This window comes from Sceloporus occidentalis, unplaced genomic scaffold (genome assembly GCF_023333645.1).
Source record: "Sceloporus occidentalis isolate IW3139 unplaced genomic scaffold, rSceOcc1.0.p SCAF_383, whole genome shotgun sequence".
NCBI lineage: Eukaryota > Metazoa > Chordata > Lepidosauria > Squamata > Phrynosomatidae > Sceloporus > Sceloporus occidentalis.
The window spans coordinates 244702-264923 of NW_028317363.1; the positions used below are offsets into that span (position 1 = coordinate 244702).

The 20222-nt window shown below is 41.9% G+C and overlaps 1 protein-coding gene across 1 annotated transcript in view; it reads left to right on the plus strand.

Annotated features, from left to right (window-relative positions):
* LOC149273365 (protein jagged-2-like) overlaps window positions 1–7708 on the plus strand; it is a 42286-nt gene extending 34578 nt beyond the window's left edge. The window contains exons 13-26 of the mRNA XM_089506403.1: window positions 1808–1958; window positions 2237–2401; window positions 2510–2623; window positions 2764–2877; window positions 2985–3098; window positions 3385–3501; window positions 3906–3933; window positions 4119–4204; window positions 4631–4744; window positions 5131–5246; window positions 5412–5657; window positions 6112–6243; window positions 6547–6700; window positions 7263–7708. Coding sequence (XP_089362529.1) covers window positions 1808–1958; window positions 2237–2401; window positions 2510–2623; window positions 2764–2877; window positions 2985–3098; window positions 3385–3501; window positions 3906–3933; window positions 4119–4204; window positions 4631–4744; window positions 5131–5246; window positions 5412–5657; window positions 6112–6243; window positions 6547–6700; window positions 7263–7708 — 2097 coding nt within the window. The remainder of the gene's footprint in view (window positions 1–1807; window positions 1959–2236; window positions 2402–2509; window positions 2624–2763; window positions 2878–2984; window positions 3099–3384; window positions 3502–3905; window positions 3934–4118; window positions 4205–4630; window positions 4745–5130; window positions 5247–5411; window positions 5658–6111; window positions 6244–6546; window positions 6701–7262) is intronic.
* The last annotated feature ends 12514 nt before the right edge of the window (window positions 7709–20222 follow it).

Here is a 20222-nt window from a genome sequence, read left to right on the forward strand (position 1 = left end):
TCCACCTACTCTGCCGCATTCCGTCATAAATCATGTTTTTTTTTCATGGAATGCTTCGCGGACGGCGATGGGCGCATGCCCAATGAAAAAGATGAGATAATAAAGTAACCGATCTCCCGAGGTTTATTTGCCATAGAGCCTAACGAATGTTTTGTCTAAACGAGGCGGCGCTCTTCATTCGGCGCTCTGTAATGTAAAGCCGTACGTCGGAGCAGGTGGACGGCCAGGACTGTTTTTCAGAAAGCGCCGGTTTATTATTAACCGTGCGAGCCGCTGGGCTGCTTTCGATCAGCGAGGTGGCAGGCCGACTTCTATGTTTTTACATCGTCTAACATTTAAATTCCTTTGAAGTTACGGCGGCCAGCTGATTAGTAGCAGCCTCCTGCCAACATGTTTGCTCTTCTAGCTTTTAAAATGGAACGGGAAGGCAGCCGAAGCCGACGAGCGCCTTTTCCTATCTCTGATCTGTTGGGGTTTTTCTTTATGTGCCCTGAGAGAGGAAAGTATGTATTTGTGCAAACGAGAGATAGGGCTTTTATAGCCTGGCCAAGCCGTAAAAATCCTTAATCGGCCATCTGCTTTTTTTAATTATTATTTGTTTGGCTGTTGCGGAAATGGCACGTCATCGATGAGCCGCCAAACGGTGTGTTCCTGGTACCTCGTGGAATCAAAATAAAACTACCGTGTTTACAGGGAGGGGGAAGCAAATCCGCAGACCCACGATTAAAAAAATTACAAAAAAGGGGAGCTCTGGTTGTCCCCAAAGTGCCTGCACTGCCTTTCAAAGGTTTGGGGGTCACTGAGCTGTTTTTTATGGGAAACAAGTAAATTTCTAGTTGCAACGATCAATTAGTCTTTTAAACTTAAACTTGGATCAGCGAACACACAGCGAGTGATAAAGGGCCATTGGAACACAGGAGTGATGGGAGTGGTGAAGGGCCATTGGAACACAGGAGTGATGGGAGTGATAAAGGGCCATTGGAACACAGGAGTGATGGGAGTGATAAGGAGCCTCTGTACGCCTATGAAGAGATTCCATTAAAAAACAGCCGTTTCCAGCTACAATACTCATTTACAGCATTAACCCCATCTGTGCTGTATTTCTCATCCATATCATGTTATTTTAACGGACAAAATTAGCTTTTCTTTTAAAAAAACAAGGACATTTCTAAGCAATACCAAACTTTTAAACAGTAGTGTGTGTGTGTGTGTGTGTGTGTGTATATATGTATATAATGTAATCACAGTGCTGGTACTTTGCTTATACAAACCAAGGGAAACCTCATGTTCGTCAGCAGAACATTGTACGTTTCTTGTTTTGGGGGGGGAAAGGTGATGCCTTAAAGCATTTAACCCCGTGATAGATGTGTGTCTGGCTCGGATAAATGCAGAGAAGACAAGTTGAAGCCCATCTATTAAGCCCGTCTGCCTTAAAAGGATATAAGAGCATTCGCGTTTACATGGTTTTAGCTTTTGTTTAAGTTGGGCATTTTTGCTTTAATGGGAGCAGCAGACGAGCTTTCAACCCCAGGCTACAAAATTCCTCGCGATTCTTCTAATTGTTCAAGTATTGAACCGTAGGCGTAAATCGAATTAGTGCTCTAAATGCACTTTTCTCTAACCAGTTCCTTTTTCTAATGGGACGGAAGAGCAGACCTCGCCGTCGACAGCCGCGCACGCTTTTGATATCTGGACGGTAGCGCGTTCTCTCTCTCTCTGCAAGCAAAACGCTTTGTTGGAGCACGTTTATATTCTTCATAAATAAAAGCTCATCCCTCCCCCCGACGGCTTTTTCTTTCTCTTGCAGGTGGATATTGATTTCTGCGAACCTAACCCGTGTCAGAACAACGCCAAGTGCTATAACATGGGTGGAGATTACTACTGCGCATGCTCCGATGACTATGACGGAAAGAATTGCTCCCACCTCAAGGATCATTGTAGAGACGCCCCTTGCAAAGGTAAGGCAAGCGATCTTAGGTTTCTGATGATGTTTATTATGTATGCGGGAGGGTCACGGAGCGAGTTCCGTTTCTTTCTCGCCCCCCATCCTTAATCCACCCCTGCATGTGAGGAGCCGGAATATTTATACGCGCCGGGGAAAGTATGTCGCACGGTACTCTGGCGTACGAACGCTACTCGTTTGTTGCTATTTCGGGTTTCGACGTGGAGCCCGCAGTCCTGGGTTTTTGTCAGCGAGCTTCTCGGTGTCGCTAATGCCTCCTCTCTTTATTTTTAGTCATAGACAGCTGTACAATAGCGATTTCGACTAATGCCACCCGGGACGGTGTCCGTTACATCTCCTCCAACGTTTGTGGCCCCCACGGACGCTGCATTAGCCTACCAGGAGGAAACTTCACCTGTTCCTGCGACGGGGGCTTCACGGGCGCTTACTGCCACGAGAGTAAGTCGGGCTTCTTCAGACCCCGAGCGTACTCAACGGACGAAGGGTGGAAGAACAAAGCCGAGGCTTCCTGACGCTCTCGGCTCAACTCCTCTATCTCTTTTATAGATATCAACGACTGTCTCGGCAACCCGTGCAAAAACGGCGGCACTTGTACCGACGAGATTGATTCTTTTCGGTGTTTTTGCCCCAACGGCTTCGGTGGCGAACTCTGCGACATAAGTAAGTCGGGCTCAGAAGCCTTATTTTTTACTTTTTTTTTTTTTTTTTTTTTTCCTCTGTTTTTTTAGTTTTGTGTGTATTTGGCTCTGTGAATATAAAGCACTTTTGAATGGGTTGCCTGTTTTGGAAATATTTCCTAGATTACAACGATTGTAATCCGAATCCGTGCCAGAACGATGGGCGATGCGTCGACCTGGTGAACGACTTCGTCTGCGAATGCAAAAATGGTTGGAAAGGAAAGACCTGCCATTCACGTAAGCTTTTGGTTTTTTTTTGTTTTTTATTATTTTGTTTTACTTTTAGTTAAAAACTCAGATGAGGTTTATGTTGATATATTTTATTTTTATATATTCCACACCAGGCGAGTATCAGTGCGATTCGAACACCTGCAGCAACGGCGGGACGTGTCAGGACGCCGGGGACTCTTTCCGATGCCTTTGTCCACCGGGTTGGGAAGGCGCCACGTGTAACCTTGGTAAGAAAAAAAAAACCAAACCTCGTAGCGGCAGCTTCTCTTTATGGCGGATCCTTGTTCGTAGAGTAAAAACACGTGGAATGGGTTTAGGAGAATCCAGTACGCGTAAACATATTGTTTTTATTAACGAAAACGCCCCTTTCCGGTCGGCTTTCTTCTTGTCCGCTGTAGGTTGTGTTCTGCGGCTTCCCCTGCCGAGGCTTAGTGTTTTTCTTAGCAAGTAAAAGTTGCTTTTCAAGGCTTGATCCGTTTTTGTTTTTTGTTTTGTTTTTTTATCTGTATCCAGCGAAGAACAGCAGCTGTCTTCCCAACCCCTGCTCGAACGGAGGGACGTGCGTAGGCAGCGCGGATTCCTTTTCTTGCATGTGCAAAGAAGGCTGGGAGGGCCGGACCTGCACACAGAGTAAGCCTTCACGTCTCTCTCGCTCTCGCTCTTTTTATTCCTTTAGGATATTGGGTGCGTCTCCTGAACGTGTTCTATCCTTTCATTTCTCCGCCAACTCGTTTGACTCATTTGGGATGGGAAGTAGCCGGAGGACATAAAAAAATGAAATTAAATTGCGTGTAAATATTTTGTGTGTGTGCTTAAGGCTTGCCAGCAGAAGCTTCTTCCGTCTCACGCTGGCCTTTAACAGCTTCTGCTTGGACAACCACACTTCTGCGTTAAGGCATTAACTGCCTGCCCGTCGGATTTACCGGCGGAGCGGAGTGCGGGGCTCTTATTAGTATTTAACGGATAATGTGATAAGAGAATGAGACACGATGACAGCCGCTTTGCTTTAACCTGACTTTTTTTGTCTGTTACAGATACCAATGACTGCAATCCCTATCCCTGGTAAGTGTTGGTTCTTTATTTTCATAACGAGACCCTGAATGATAAATTTGGGGGTCTTTCTCGGTTTACGGTCATGCGGTTGTCTGTGTGCTTACGGCTTTTAGCCGTCGCTGGAGTGCGTTTTATGCCCTGGATGTAGCTTAAAAAAAAAACTTAAAACTTATAATATTTATGTTTCTTGACAGTTACAATGGAGGTATCTGTGTCGATGGGGTGAACTGGTTTCGCTGTGAGTGCGCGCCGGGATTTGCCGGGCCGGACTGTCGAATCAGTAAGTCATTCCGCGTTATGGTTCCCTTAGACCTGTCCATATATCTTCACAGCTTCCCCGTGTGACGGGTGCATTGTTCTGTCGATCGGTGACCTCATTTATTTAGTTCAGGAATGCGAATTTGGCAATGGTTTTATTCAATACGGCGCACCGTGCCCTGAATTATCCAGTGCCAGCCCTGAAACCTCAAATGTTTATTATTTTAAACTCTCTGAACTTGCGCACCCAGTGAGATGTGTATATTACGTGATATATGGGGCATCGCAGAGATGTTCAAATAGTTTAGGTTTTAAACAGCTATTAAGTGCTTCGATTGTGCTCGGGACCTCGTGCTGTAAAATTCTGCCTCCCGCTCGTTTTTCTTGGTAAAAACATGTAATGAAATTCTGAGATTTTTTTTAATTATTCCTTGTTCTTCTTTGGCAGATATCGATGATTGTCAGTCCTCCCCATGCGCATATGGCGCCACTTGTGTGGATGAAATAAACGGATACCGGTGCATCTGTCCTTCTGGAAGAGCTGGATCACGATGCCAAGAAGGTGCATTTCTATACTTCTATGAGAAGAGTTTTTATGAAACCAGCGAAGCCGACATACTATCTAATCTAGAATTCTGCCGTGACTTCTGCGGAACCGTAAACCAACGAGACGCCGCTAAACCAAGTGTCGATTCCTGATTTGGAAGCATTGTAGTAGATCAAAAATAACCAGTTAGATAGACAGGTGTACTTTGGGATGTAATTATAATAATATGTAAAAAAAACAGAACCATTAAAAACACATTATATATATATATATATATATATATAATATTCATTTACGAAGATATTTAACTGATACACCAACTCCCTCAATGCTTGGATCTTTGTATTAATGAAATTCTGCTGTTTATAGGGTAGTTTTCATTTCCTGTCTTTTTATTGAAGTGATCGGGTTCGGAAGGTCCTGCTGGCTCAGAGGGATGCTTTTCCCGCATGGAAGCAAATGGGACGACGAGTGCAATAGCTGCCAGTGCCTGGATGGTGTCGCTGATTGTACGAAGGTAAATCCCTTCTGCCGTCGCTTAGTAAAATGAGATTCCCTGTCTCCAGAATACTGTCTGTCATCTTATTATCATAAAAAACATAATCTATGTTTAGCACTTTTATGATTTATGGTGTTTCGCCATTCATAGACTTTTTTTTTTCTTTCGCTTTTTTTTTTGCAGACTTGGTGCGGTCGGAGGCCTTGCCTGCTGGGAAACCAACGTGACGGCGACCAGTGCCCCCCCGGCCAGTCCTGCGAACCCAGAATGTCCGCGGCGAAGTGCTTTCAGCCGCCGTGCAGCGAATGGGGAGAATGTAATGCTCCGGATAACTCTCCCAAGGCCCTGAAATGCCTGCCCAACTCCGGATACCTGGACAATAACTGCGCGCGGATAACCTTAATTTTTAACGGCGACAAAGTGCCCCAGGTGAGAATGGACCAAACTCCTGTTATGAGCATGGACTGTTTCATTGGCGCGTTTGTAGCTACATTTCATCTCCCTGGCACCACCAATGATGGGCCAGTCCTGCCGAGATCGATCCTTCAAAGATTTGGCTCTGCTTCTTGCATGGGTTAGCCCTTCGTAAATGTTTCTTCTCGCCTCCAGCTCAGCTAAACCCCTATCGCCCTGTGGCACTTAGCAGTTGTGTCCCCATTGGGAATTATGGGAATTGTAGCGAAGGAAAACCAGAATGTAGACCAACCAATCCGTTCCTTTATCCGAATAACACACCCTGGTGTGCTTTATCAGAGCACAATGATGTATTTGTGGTTTGTTGTCCATGCTGTTGGTCATTAACGTGTGTTAATATTTAAAGGGCCTGTGGAATCAATCGCCTCTTTCTTGTGCTGACCTGTACTTCTTTAACCTTTCGTCAAAGGGAACTACAGTTGAAAACATTTGCTCGGAAATCAGATATTTGCCATCGATCCGCACCGTATCCAAGGAGAGGCCGCTGATAGTTTTGTGCGACGCGTCATACTCAGCAGAAAAAGCTATCGAGGTTGCTATAGTAAGTAGCTGAACATTGTTTAATTGTGCGTAAACTCCACCGATCCCAGTTAGATATTGGTGGAACTCTGTGTCCTTCGATTCCGCAAAATACAAGCTTGCTTGGTGTATATATTATTCCCGTATCCAGAAGCACTGGAGCCTCCTCGCATCCTCCTCTAAGGCACGCTTTCTATACAGCAGTAATTGGAGAGAAGTTGAACGCATTTCGATCTTCTGGGCTGTGTCGGCCGTATGCCTGTGTAATGTATGTATAATAAATATGCTATATACGCGTAACTATAATATGTGCTACACCTTTCAGGCGTTCGTCTCGCAAGCCGATGATCACGACAACAGTCTTATTCAGAACGCTGCCAACATCATCGTCGATGCGATCACCAAACGGCAAAACAGTACGGTAATGTTGGCTGTCACCGAGGTCAAAGTTGAAACGGCGGTTGTAGAAAACAATTCAGGTAAATTTATTAGTATTGATTTATTTCGGTCTTCCCGCTACGTTTTAAGTGTTACGTCCCACCCTTCATTAAGCGGGGGGGGCTTCCCCTGATGACCTTGCATGTTATCCCCTGTCCCATGCGTAGGGGCCGGTGCTTCTTAAATGTCCATTTTTGTTTTGCCGTGGTAAGACTCATCTGCCCCAAACACCGGCCATTCCAAAGGCAACATACCAGTTATTTTTAACAATAGTATTTCTGGTGTTCTTCCTTTTTGTTTTGTTGCTATAGCGATTTCAGTGTTTAAAGAGAATACATTGTGTAAAGCTGGAAATATTGCTTAATCTGGGGGGGGGGCCGAACCAGTTCCCGACAGAACCCAACGTCGAAACTATAATTCCAACGCACATCGCTATGTTTCATCTGTGGTACCCAGAGCTAAACTTTAGGGTTTATGACGATTCCGCTGGGATCTCTGCCGACCTCCCCCATAGCATATAGGTTGTATATCGCCGTGTATAACCATGCCGCAGTACAGCTGTCTGCCTGGTGATTTATTTTGGGGTCGGCTTGTGTTTTGCAGATTACCTCGTCCCCGTGCTCTGTGCCGTCTTTAGCATCGTCTGGGTGACCTGCATAATAATCTGTGTCTGGTGGATGCGGAAGAGGAGAAAAGAGCGCGAGAGAAGAGGCCAAGAAGAGAGTAACGCAAACAACCAACTCGAGCCTTTAAATCCCATTAGGAACCCGATTGGGTTGCCTTACAACAACCTAGACATTCAGTATGAATGCAAAAACTTACTTTTCAATCAGAAAAGAACTCACGATGTTGAGGAAGAAGAGAGAGAGGATGAGTTTGACGGAGAGGTGGAAGTAGAAGACAAATACACTTCTCTGTCTTGCCCAAAAACTGTCCCAGTGAAAGGGGATGTTGACTGTTCCATAGGTTCCCCCGTAAAGAAACCACATCGGACAAGTCACGACAAAATCGACAACAGATGCGTCAAAAATGTGAATACGTCCCACTGAAGGAAGCAAAAGCTGTGTCCGTACACAGGGGAAAGGACCCTATTCCTACACTTAGGCCGCGGAGTGGAGACAGAATTCATCTCCCATGCATTAGCCCTCCGGCTGCTCGAGGGGGTCTACGATTGGTTTTGTAGCCAAGCTAGGAAGACCCTTTCTCAACGGCAGGAAAAAAAAACAAAAAACACCACGTCGGGGCTGAAAATACGGAGTTAATGTCTTTATATAATGTTATAATTTTCTATTTGTTGCATTGCCTTTCTATAAATTATTTGAGACCGATAACAAAACAAAGAAGCTCTTTGATAGTTGCTATTTTTATAATTTGCTTACGACCGCCCACACACCCCCCTCTTTCAAAAGGCCAAGAGGAAATAAAAAGTTATATCTGTATTTGCAATGTAAAGTTAAATATATAGAAGACGGCATTTTGTTTACAGAATGTATTTTACTTTTTCGTATTGGTTTGTAATTTAATTGTGGGATGTAAAAGCCTCCTGGCTGAGGAAAATGATTTTTTTTTATTTTTTTTTTATTTTTAATTTTTGACAACCCCTTTCTTCCAGGGGAACTGTGATAAATATCTTAGGGAAATAGGGGGTTAATGTGTGTTATACCCATCTCTTCCTAGATTTGTTTATATATGTTTTGCAAATTTGCCTTACGTCGTGTCCCAGAACTTTAAACTGTGGCTTAAAAATGTGGCCTTTTTTTATTTTTTATTTTATTTTAATTTTTTAGTTTTTTTTTTTGTTTGTTTTTTTGTTTTTGTGTGGTTTTATTTTAGGACTGCAGTATTGATGTATGTGACAAGTGCCTTGAGATTAAACTTTGCTATAGCAACTGTCAAAGACTACCTTTTCTGCTTGGAATCCTAAGCAGACATGTAAAGGGCCTCCTCATAGAAACACTGTTTATTTTCTAATTGTGAAACATTTTTTTTTTTGTGTAAATATGTATATAATTAAATGAATTGCTCTGTATATTTGATTTATTAACTTACAAAATTTTGAGTTTTTTTTGTTTGTTTTGTTTTTTGACATGCCATTCCTTTTTAATTTATGTTACAGAAGGGAGATTTTATGTCTAAAATAAAAATCTAGCTCCCACCTAAAGTTTATATATATTTAAAATATATATTAAATATATATAATAGTTTTTTTTAATGTCCACATTTAGTAAGGGATGTTAATATAATCAATGTTAGTCTGTTGGTCATTAGTGCATACCTTGTGACACTGAACAGTTATATGTAAATATTATATAGAGATGTTTATCGCTCCTTTTTTTTCTTTTTGTTCTGGATGTTTGAGAGCATACGTTTTTACACCTAGCCGAACATCATAGGGGGACTTTGCGTTTCCTTGTGGTCATGCTAATTACATGTGGTATTACATTGTACTTTTTGCTTAAACTAATGGCCTGATGAAGGGAACAATATTTTCTTTTTCTCTGTTTTTTATTTTAATTTTTTCTTCTCAACTAAAATATTATCCATCGAAAAAGTATGAATTACCTGACCTCAAATGGTTATTCATAATTATGAATTACATTTTTTGGGCCCCACCCCATATTTTTTTTTTAAGCTTTATTAATTTCAGCGGATTATTTTTTTTTTATTTTTTTTCTGGTCAATATAACACCTTTTGCAAACCAGTGAAGAAAAAAAATATATAAAAAATATAAATATATCCTTCGGCCAATGAACATGAACGCTTGAAACTAATTATTTTATACATGAATTGCTTGGCAGGATCTTCTGTTTAGTGCATTTTGTTTGACACGTTCTTAAAATGTTTCAGAAAAAACTATTTATTAAAGCATTTTATAACAATGTTAAGTTCCCTTTTTGTTTATTGAATACCTTTATTATTATTTTTTTTTTTATACTGCACGTTTTAAAGTTGGCTCAAAACATTCTGGGAGTTAGAATATAGAAAACATAACAAATTTAAACTGGGGCTGAGATTTATGTTTAGAATTATTGTCGATATATGAATTTTATCTCTATTATATTTTTATTTCTTTTATATTACATATAATATAGCTTTTATTGATTTTATTTATTTTATTATTTTTTTTTTAACTTTAAGTACCGTATTGGCTCGGATATAGGCCGCCCTCGTATATAGGCCGCACCCTAAAAGGTTTTTTTTTTCTTTAAAAAAACATGCTGCCACTCTGTCTCCCCCCCCCCCCGAGATATGCTGCCACTGTCCCCCCCCCCCCCGCGATATGCTGCCACTCTGCCCCCCCCCCCCCGACTTACCAGAGCAGACTCCCGGATGTCTTGCGGATGTGCCGGCACCGGAAGTTGCTAACCTCCGCTGCCGGGACATCTGCACGATGTGCTTAGACAACCTCCTGTGCCGGCACCGCCCCCGTGGGAAGTGCTGGCAGGGGAGGCTGTCTCAGCGTATCGGAGAGTAGGATGCAGGTCCCCTGCACCGCTGCGGGGGGATCTGTATCCTAACCCCGCTGCCTGTCCGGCGCCCGGGACTGCATGTCCTGGGCGTCGGGCGCTAGACCCCGAATAAAGACTTAAAGTGGGGGGGGAAAAGTGCGGCCTATATTCGAGCCAATACGGTATATTATATTGACCTTGAAATACATTCTATCCAAATTGTCACTTTCCCAAAATATATTCGCCGCTAAAACATAAGGTCATCTCTGCAAAGCATAGAGGTCAAAGGGATTTGGATCTTCCAAATCCAGTCGGATAATCACACGGATTTATATATCCCACATTCACATTCATCTTCTTTAAGTGCAAATATCAGGGGAATTTTCCATTGCTTGCAGCTTTTTCTAATCTACAGATTCAGTTATCCACTTAGGAGCGCACCCCCCCTCCTTAAAAAGAGGATCCTCCCCAGTGAACACAAATATATTTATTATAGCTCATTTCATTGTTTTTCAAGCCCCTGCTTTATTAAACTGTCATAGAACGGCAAACTGGTAAACGTGGGAAGCTCAATGCATTCTCATGTAGAGTTCCAGACTTAGAACGTTGGCCAATGGTCACACTCTTCTGCTAATGGAGCTGTAAAATCTGCCCCAGTTTCATGCTTACTATTCGGCCAAGAATTAGAGGACCGCGTCGTAATAAAGCTCTAGTAGCAGAGAATCTGTAGATGTTGGATGTGATGAAGGATATTTAGGGGTCAATGGAGTACAGTCTGGTTAATCGGCTAATACGAGGTCACCAACAAAAATATACTCTGCGGTTTATTTCAAAAGGCTGGGATAAAGGGTTAAAGCCTTCGTAATGGCGCGTCGGGATACTGGAGTCCTCTTGTATTTGGCTTTTGATCCGGTCAAATTTAAGAGTAAAATAGGCAGGTCCGGCTTCTGCTTCTTAAATGAACTTTAAGGAAATTGCTTAGAACAAAAGGACTATTGGATTATATTAATACAAAATCTAATCGTGCTGCTTTCACTCTGCATCATGCAAGGTCAGCACCAGATGCTTCCTCTAATGAGAAGGAGCCTTGGGCGATGCGTAGTCCGTAGGGCACATGACTGTATCGGCTAATAGACTGGTCCCGTCAGCAGTTCTGTTGGCTGCTATGTTAATATTATGCAGTTTGAAGAGTGGTGCTATTACTGTTCATACATAACCACCCGTATGTGTGGCCCTACGTCCCCAAATAGTCATTGTTTTTAACTGATGGATTCAGAATTACCAGATGTCAAGAGACACGAAAGAAGTCAAACACTGGATAAGTGTAACGCTGTCAACCAAACCCTTGGAGAAACAGCATGAATATGTCACAAACGGAAACAAACTATCCGAGCCCGAAACATCCCAGGGTCCCATGACGTTCGGCTGATCATCAAACGATTGCATTCCAGGTAAATGTATTCCCCCAACTAAAACGTATGCAGGTACTTTACATGCTGTTCAGACATTTAATGGTTATGACGCTTAAGGGAGCAACTGCGGGTTTTAGATTTTTTACCCCCATTGTGTTTATTGCAGATATTTAAGAAAACAAACTCAAGCATTGTACATTTGATGTGGAATTTGATATTGTACGTTCATTGCTGTTTCTCTTATCTTGAATAAATAGTTAAAAAAGAAAGAAAAAAGAAAAATGGGGCTAAAAGGTAAGTTCTGTAAATTTTAAAAATACACCGGGTCCAGAAGCAAAGATATTATCAGCGAGTTTTGTATCCCTAGTACGTTGTCAATCCGGTTTGTTCTTTTACCCAACCTCGCGTGAACTTCAGATGACTAAAACGTAAAACTCCTCGTTTGTCCTTGGTAACCCTCTAGGTCTAGCGGTCGGGTCACTCCATTCCTCTCTTTTTTTGTCTCTCTATGTTTATTTTTTGTGTAACCGGTTGTATAGTGGTGAACAATTTGAGCTAAATAATGCTGACAGATTTCCCCAATTTTAAGTGTTCGAGGTCAGTCCAATTAAGACTTCCTTCTGCGGGGTGCATGTGGGATTTCAATTTAGAAAAAAGTTTATTTAAAAATGAAGCTTTTTCAATTTTTGTTCCTAATTTTTCTCTTCTTTTCTTTATACTATCTTTTTTTATTCTCTCCCATCCTCTTTCTGCCCTATCCTTTATCTTCTCATCTTCTATCCCTTCCTTGTCTCGTCTCGTCTCGTCTCTCTCTCTCTCGCTCTCTCTCTCTTCTGTTTTTCTCATCGGTCTTTCTCTTCGATCTCTCTCTCTTTCCTCTCTTGTCTCTCTTCGGTCTGGCTCTCTTGGCTCTCTCCTGTCTTTCTCTTTGTTCTGGTATGGTGACCATATGAGTCCACAGGCTGGGAAACCTTTGGGAAGTCTCCTCTCTCTTTTTTTCCTCCTCTCTTTTCTCTTTTTTGTTTCTTGTCCACTCTGCACAGTCCTTCATAGTGTTTCCGGGCCGGTGGACCTGCAGGCAGCCCGATAGTCTAACAGGGTGATTAGTTCCCGCGTCCTGGGCCTGTGAAAGCCACACTTTCTTCCAAATTTCTACCACTGATGAATACAGTTTCAAGGTCTCTATTTTTTTTATGTATTTTGTACGTTTCAATTTAATTATGATATCCTCCTTCCAAAGAAAATACAGTTAACTAGGGGTATTTCCAGTCCAGGCAATACTAAAGACAATTACGTAAACAGCTGAAGCGATCTTTGTATTAATCGGCCCTTTCATAAAAGGTCTTCATATATCTTCAGCTGCCAGCCTATAGAAGAAGCCAGTATTGAACATCGCCTTTTTGGCGCATGCATGAATCTCGTGACAAGGCCTCATTGGGATTTGAGAAATCCGTCCAAGTTTTAAGGTTGAAACCAACAACAACAAGGACGGGCAAGCAGAAAAAAACCCTTAACTTGTGAATAAATTCCTGTAACTTGTTATAATGATCTTGTCTACCTATAGCTCTTCACATATCACAGGAATGTCTAGAATAAATCTATGGCCGGCGTAGCCGTTAGCTTTCCAAATCCAACAGGTTACATCGTTGACGGTGGTGGGGTGATGGTAGTTAAAATGTTTGTTGGGGTAAAGCCCCAGGTCTATTAGGGAAGTTGCAAGTATGGCATATAAATGTGTAAGGGTATGCGTGAAACACCTATACAATATATGTGTAGGGTATGTTTGGTATGGTTTTTGTGTATGGTCGGCATAGAATTGTTTAAGTTCTACGAGGACATGGAGCTTGGGTTTATGCTAGTCCACCAAAAGCCCTGATGGTGGGTATGAAAGCATAAGAAGAAACATGGCGGTGGGAATGGTAAGGGAAGGGGGTGATAAACTGTTTGTTGATGCCCCATTAAAAAAAAGGCTTGCAATTTATTCCTTTAAGCCCCCATTTTGCACTGTCTACTGTTCAGCGTGGCTTAAACTCACTTGTATTTCCCTCACATGTTGCCCGGTGACATTCCGGAGTGGCTACGATGACTACTTTGGCTGAGATCATCGTGGGTGTTTGTGCCTCTGGGGCAATAGTGATATCTAGTGCAATGCGCGCCAATTACCCAGGATGTGAGTCTGAGGAAGGTGTTTCAACACGCCGGAAGTGAGTGTGAGCCCTGCCAGAGGCTTTCATAACTCCAGGAACACCAAGGGAACGTATTGGCACAATAAGGGATGCACGGGTCGAAAGAGTAACACTAAATAATCCAACATAATATTATCTAATAGTTCATCGGCCACGGCCCCTGACATATAAAATATACAATAATAATACGTATAATAATATTCTATATACAAGGCAATGTGAATAAATATAATGTTGCTTGCAGGGCAAGAAGATTATTAGTAAAAAGAGGGATGTCGAGAGTGTATTTTATTTTTAGTCCCTTTTTTATTGCTTTAGTGCTGAATCACGCCCGTAAAGGCAAAAGGACTCTGACAACTCTAATGGAAGGCGCACAGCTTTGCAGATCAGGCCCCTGGTTTGTGGCTATTTGGTTAACTCTGGACCGCTAGGTCTCCGAATGCACTGCGGCTTCTTGGAGCAGCTGCCTCGTAAACCTTGGAGACCCCCCCTCCTGCTAAAGACAGGTGGACTTCTAGAAACAGAATAGCATTAAGAAGCTATAAGTAAGGAAATACCATGTTGCAAACAGATGATGGATCGAGAGACAGATTAATAACGCACACGTTTTTTAACAATCAGTTCCGTGGCTTTAAGTTTCACTCACGGGTTTACCTTGTTGCTTAGAAGGGATTAGGAGACTGTGGAAGGAGTCTTTGGAACAAAAAGGGTATTAAAAAAAGACGTAATTGAAAAATAAGTTTTACCTGCACAGGCGAGTGATATTGCCCTAAAAAAGGGAGGCCTGAGAAATCGAACACAAAAAAAGCAAGAATTTAGCGCGAATTCAGCAAATACCATCCAAAACACACCGATCTAAGGCATAAGTATTGGGGACTCAATACTTTACTACTACACAGGTGCCTCGTTATTGGTGTCCAGTAGACGGGCAGATGGGGCAAAAATGATTCAAACCTATTTTTCAGTCCTTTTTGGGCCCATTCGTTTTCGGGCGACTGCCCATTTTCGAACAAAAATCGAGGGGGACTTTTTTTTTATCGGGATCATTCACTCTAACTTTCTCTCTCACACTCTCATTCTCGTTCACTCTCTCTGACCCTCTCTACAAGTTCCTCTACCTTCTCTGCTCACCACTTCCGCCGACCACTTCTGCTTCCATGTCTTCTTGATCTTTATCTTCCGTCCTCTCTCGTTCATCCTGTCTCTTCTTTTATCTTTTCTCTTCTATCATCGTCCGCATCTCCACAGACATAGCCTGGCACAAACTTCTGCCAAGATGGCGGCTCTTCTGGTGACATCCTCTTGCCCCGATTCTCCAATCCTGCAATTATATCACCCTTTGACTTTCAAGGGTAACTCAAACTATCCTCCGTACCTTGAGGATTTCGATGTGTTCAGGGTAGGCAGGGTAATTTGATTGTGTTTCATGTATTTAGTTTAAACCAGGGAATTTAACCCTCTCCACTCCACAGGACACCAGATATACAAAAAGGGAAAGGCAACTTTTTTACTTAACCCCCCTAATAATGCCCCCAGGCACAGGGTGGGGGGAGGGTCAATCGTACGTTCATTCTCTTATGGTTTAACCCCTTCATTCTGTTCCCATTAGTTGGGGGCTAATGTTTGACCGGGGGTCTGTTCATCAACACAAACGGATTCAGAGAGCTACCCATCTCATATACTAGAATGAGAACGTTTACCCCAAAAAGCATAATTTATTCTTGAACCTGGTTTCATAGAAACAGTAATTGGGGGAATAAGATGCAAAATCTTAGTATTAGTTATTATTTTTATTAGTATTATGTCAATAGTTATCAAGATTTTTTAAACAGAGACTTGGCACCGTTATACTACATGGCGCGTTCACCTCCTGCAATCCAAGGTCACGCCTGGAACGGCACAAACTTACGCTGAACTGCTGGCCGAGTTCCACTTTGTGACACGACTTCCGTAACACCCACAGATTGTTTGTTCTCGCGTCTCCCCTGTGCGCACTCGGCGCGTGTTATGTTCCCTGCAGAAAATAATAGACAATAGATGCTTAGGTGGGCATTTAGCAAGCGTATCTGTTCAGGCAAGCATGAGACTGCACGGGGAACCACGCTCAAGATTTGGGAAAAGGGTGTTTTATGTATTTCTTCATATAGGCAGCCGGTCGTTCCGGCCACTTGACGAGAAGATTAACTTATTTTCGAGAAGTTTTTCTTTTATCGGAAGAACGAAACTAAACTGGGCAGTTATAATCCAGACTGGAACATCTAAAAATTAGATTTACCCATTTCTTAGAACACTCAAAAACACCAGGCTTATCCAGACCAGGTGAGAAACCCAACTCCCCCCCCCCCCCAAAAAAAGCAGATGGCGCTTGAACCCCCCACCGCCAGAAAGGCTCGATGTGACCCAAAAAAATGTTATAAATGTAGAAATACGCCCCCAAAAAACACACACAAAAAAAAAACATCACACATACAAAAGCAACAAAAACTGTACACATTGCATCTGCATTGGATTCAAATTCCCATAACGCTCGGGAAGCCAGCACTGGCTGTGTGTTATGAGAGTTGTGTATTCACGGAACCGACTGGTTAAATTCAACGTGAACGCTTTATTATTTCACACCACGCGGTGACCTTTAAACTTTTTTCCAAATCGGCGTTATCACCGCGGCACAATGGCATTCGTTTGATAGCAGAACACATTGTTATATTATTAATGGCGGACTTTGACTGGTGTGATAATCAGAATTCAGTTTGCGATTGTCTGCTTTGGTCCTATCGTCTCCCCGATCGCCCAAACTTCCCTCCTGAAAAACAAATTGCCAGGAAACACATGTACGGTTATTGGCAACCATTCCCCAACATTCTTCAAGAATCCTCCAAAAAAACACTTTCGTGCTCGCATTCCTTCAAAACAAAACCGCGGACGCTTACAATGAACTTCGGCGACTTGACAGAACGGATAAGAATTCACAAGTGTTGGGGAATTCGCCGTCCCCTCTATGATGCGAGCAATTGTATGACTTCGTGGAAGACATATAAGCGGACCTTTTCACATGCCTCTAAATATAGTGTCCTTGTCTAGATCTTTGGACGCACCTTACATTCGATACAAAGACTTTTTGTGGTTCTTCTCCGAAGACGTGTTCCATATTTCAGATTGAGCAACTTTAAACTTTCGTTTTTTTAAACCAAAATATTGTACAACATAGACTTTTCTTTTCTTATCCCCCGAAACCTAGAGTTTTTCATTGCGTAGATGAATGAACCGATCTGTCCGTTCTTTGTATATTTTAAGCGAGTTCCAATACAATTTTAAGCTTTAAAAGAAATCCCAAAGAGAGACCGTGAATATTAAGTTTGTTACGTTTTTTTTTATGGCTCAAGCTAACTAGACCTTTAAAGAGGACCATCGGACGAATACGTCAATTCATAAAATGTAAAGCGCGTTGAGACTGAAAAAAAGAAAGTTCTTTCCTTTATCTGAGACAGTTGTTTCGAATGAGTAAGATATTATATGGCCCCTGTGGACCGGCGTGTTTAACAAACGTGGGCTTTGCTCGGGGAAGAGAATGAGCTGTTGTGACATCGGGTCATATTCGGAAACGGTGCTTTATATGTTGGGCTGGAAGCTAAAACGGTCTCAGAGACAAGGTTCTCAGGAAGGAAGAAGGCTGGGTCCGTTCCAAGGTTGTCCCAAAGCAAACATCTGAGATTTAGGAGGAACAGCTTTTGTTTTCAGCGGCTTGATGGGTTTGAAGGGTGACGATACTCACGGAAGAACAAGGTTGAGTGTCGCATGAGCTTTCGAGATTTCTCTACCGTGGATGTTAATCTAAAGGAACTATACCCTTCTTTGACAATATGGTATTTATTGCTTTATTTCTGTGTGGACCTGAACATTGCTGACCTCCCCTGGACCATACCATTAGAATATGAAAAACATGCATATTTCAAGGAAACAATTAAAGCAGATTATATAAAAATAGTTTGGAGTAATTATGCCCTTTTCTGATGTTTTTTACTTCAATTCCTACCATCCTGATAATCTGTATCCTGGTTTTATAGGAATTGTTCTACCTTCAGTGCCTAACATAACATGTATCTAACAAATGTATATAAGACCTCTTCTTGTTTGGAAACCTGTCATACATGGACTTCTGGAGGCACCTTGAATGGTTCTAGGTGTTAATTCAGTTCACATCCTTTTTATTTCTTAGGCTATAGATTTCTAATCATGATTCTACACTTTTTAGATATAAAAGAAAAACTCATTAAGTATAAGAAAATGGTGTTAATGTACAAAAGAGTTATTCCCAGCACCTTTACATCCTTGTTGCCCGTCTGGTTAACATGTCATGGATGACTGACTGTTAAGGAGAAAGGTGATAATTGACATGATTTTGCTGGGGGCTTTTAGAGTTGACAGATGATGACATAAATGAAGTGTTATCAGCCCCGATCTCTCTTATCTTACCTACAGTTCCAACGCCTGTATAGGATCTTTCCTCGCAACGGGCGGATTCTATGATTCCTAAAGGGACCTCTCATTATTACGCTACATTTTATCAATAGAGCACAAGTAGATTCCGTAGCGCTCTTGTAATATGGGGAGAATCAAAAATGACAATAATATTAAAACTAACAACGTCCACCACTAACGATAACATTAAATCCTTTAACCCCTTCAATCCCAGGGGTTTTTGGTACCTCAAAGCCCGGAGCAATTTTGCCATTTTTGGGGTATGTCGGTTTAGCGATTATTCTCCTTTCCTCTGAATAGTGTACCCATATAAACTATATATAGTTTTTTTCAAGGAGAGATTGAGCTTTCTTTTGATACCATAGTTGGATGATTAGCTGAAAATTTAGAATGAGAAATTTAGTAAAAACTAGAGAAAATTAGAAAAAAAAACTAATTTTTTTTTTACATTTTCCCTCTGAATCCTCACAAAATTAGGTAAAGTGATGGAAAATCCCCTCCAAGTTTATCAATTCAGCTGTCCTGATTTCAGAAATACCTAATTTATATAGATTTTCCAGACTTTCCCAGCACCAGGGAGCATACTATTAGGTGTACAATTTTGTATACTTTTTATGCCTATGGCTTAACGGGTTTGGGGGTTGTGAACGGGGGCAGGAGGGTTATACTGGCTAGATGTTATGCTAGGGCAATGGGAAGTAAGGTTTTTTAATATTTTTTTATTATCTTTTTTTTTATATATTTTTTTGTAATTTTTTTTTTTATTTAAATTTTTTGACATTTTTTTTGTATTTTTTATATATTTTTTTAACACAGAAATGTTTAGAGGTCCTCTTAGGGGCCTCCTGAACATGCCAGTGATGTCACAATGACACCGCAGCTCACATTATAATTTTTTTTAGTATTATTTATATTATTATTTTAATGATTTATTTAATATTTTTTTAATGAATTAACTTTTTTTTTCCAGCTTTTCTGTTACAGGATGGGAGGGGGAGTGAGAGACATGGTTTCTCACTCCCCTCCCCGCGATCCCCCTGCACCGATCACACTGTGATCTCTATGCAGGCCCTCACAGACCTGCATAGAGATCGCAGCGTCTCTGTGCCTCATCAGAGGGCATCCTGTCCTCCGATGACCTTCCGGGTTACGTCAGCAGTGACGCAACCCGGAAGGAAATGCCCGATCGCGTGTTTGAAATGGCGCAGTTTACAGTGTAACAGCTTACCGGCTTTCATTCCGAAAGCTGTTACATGAGATCGGACAGCAGAAAGCCGGCAATGCCGGCTTCTGCTGTCAGTGGGGAGTCCAGGCTGTCATATTTTGCATATGGCGTCCTATTTCATCGAGTGGGTCGCATTAAACTGGCCATTGTGGCATTTCTCAAATACCTTCGTTGTGTTTTCAGCCCCAGTTGGTTGTTAATTAGTAGAAGTGACGGGTGAAATATACAAGAACAAACCCCAAGGTTTCCATCCACCAAAGTCACATTGCATGTGACGCGACACGTGTCACGCTGCTTATGATGTCATTGTTGGTAGAAACTGTTTTTTCCCGTGAGAGTCTCTGAGATGGAGGATTATATTTTTTTCCTTTTATCATTATCATACTTGTTTTTTTCTTATGCGGAGATTCCCACCAGAATTCCCGTGAAAACAGAATCAAAACTTTAAATATCCACTCGCTGATGTCATGGGCAAACGTTGTTAGTGTCATAAGCTAAACGCCGTGTCAGGTGATATATATATATGGTTGTGTAAACGTGGGACAGAATGTTTGGACAGGGCGTAAAGTGGCATCTAATACTATTCTTAGAACATGGACATCTCTAGCTAACAGCCCACGAGCCCTGTAAGGTACATCTTTCTTATTCTTCCACTACGTGTAGTTTTCTAAAATGAATTGAACTTTTTCTTACGATTCCTAGGTTTTGTGTTACAACATGTTTGCGAAAGGCCTTTCCCCAAGCCTCCAATATTCTTCATGTTTTGAAAGTACTGTGTTGGAAAAGAACTTTATCCCTTCAGCATTAGCCA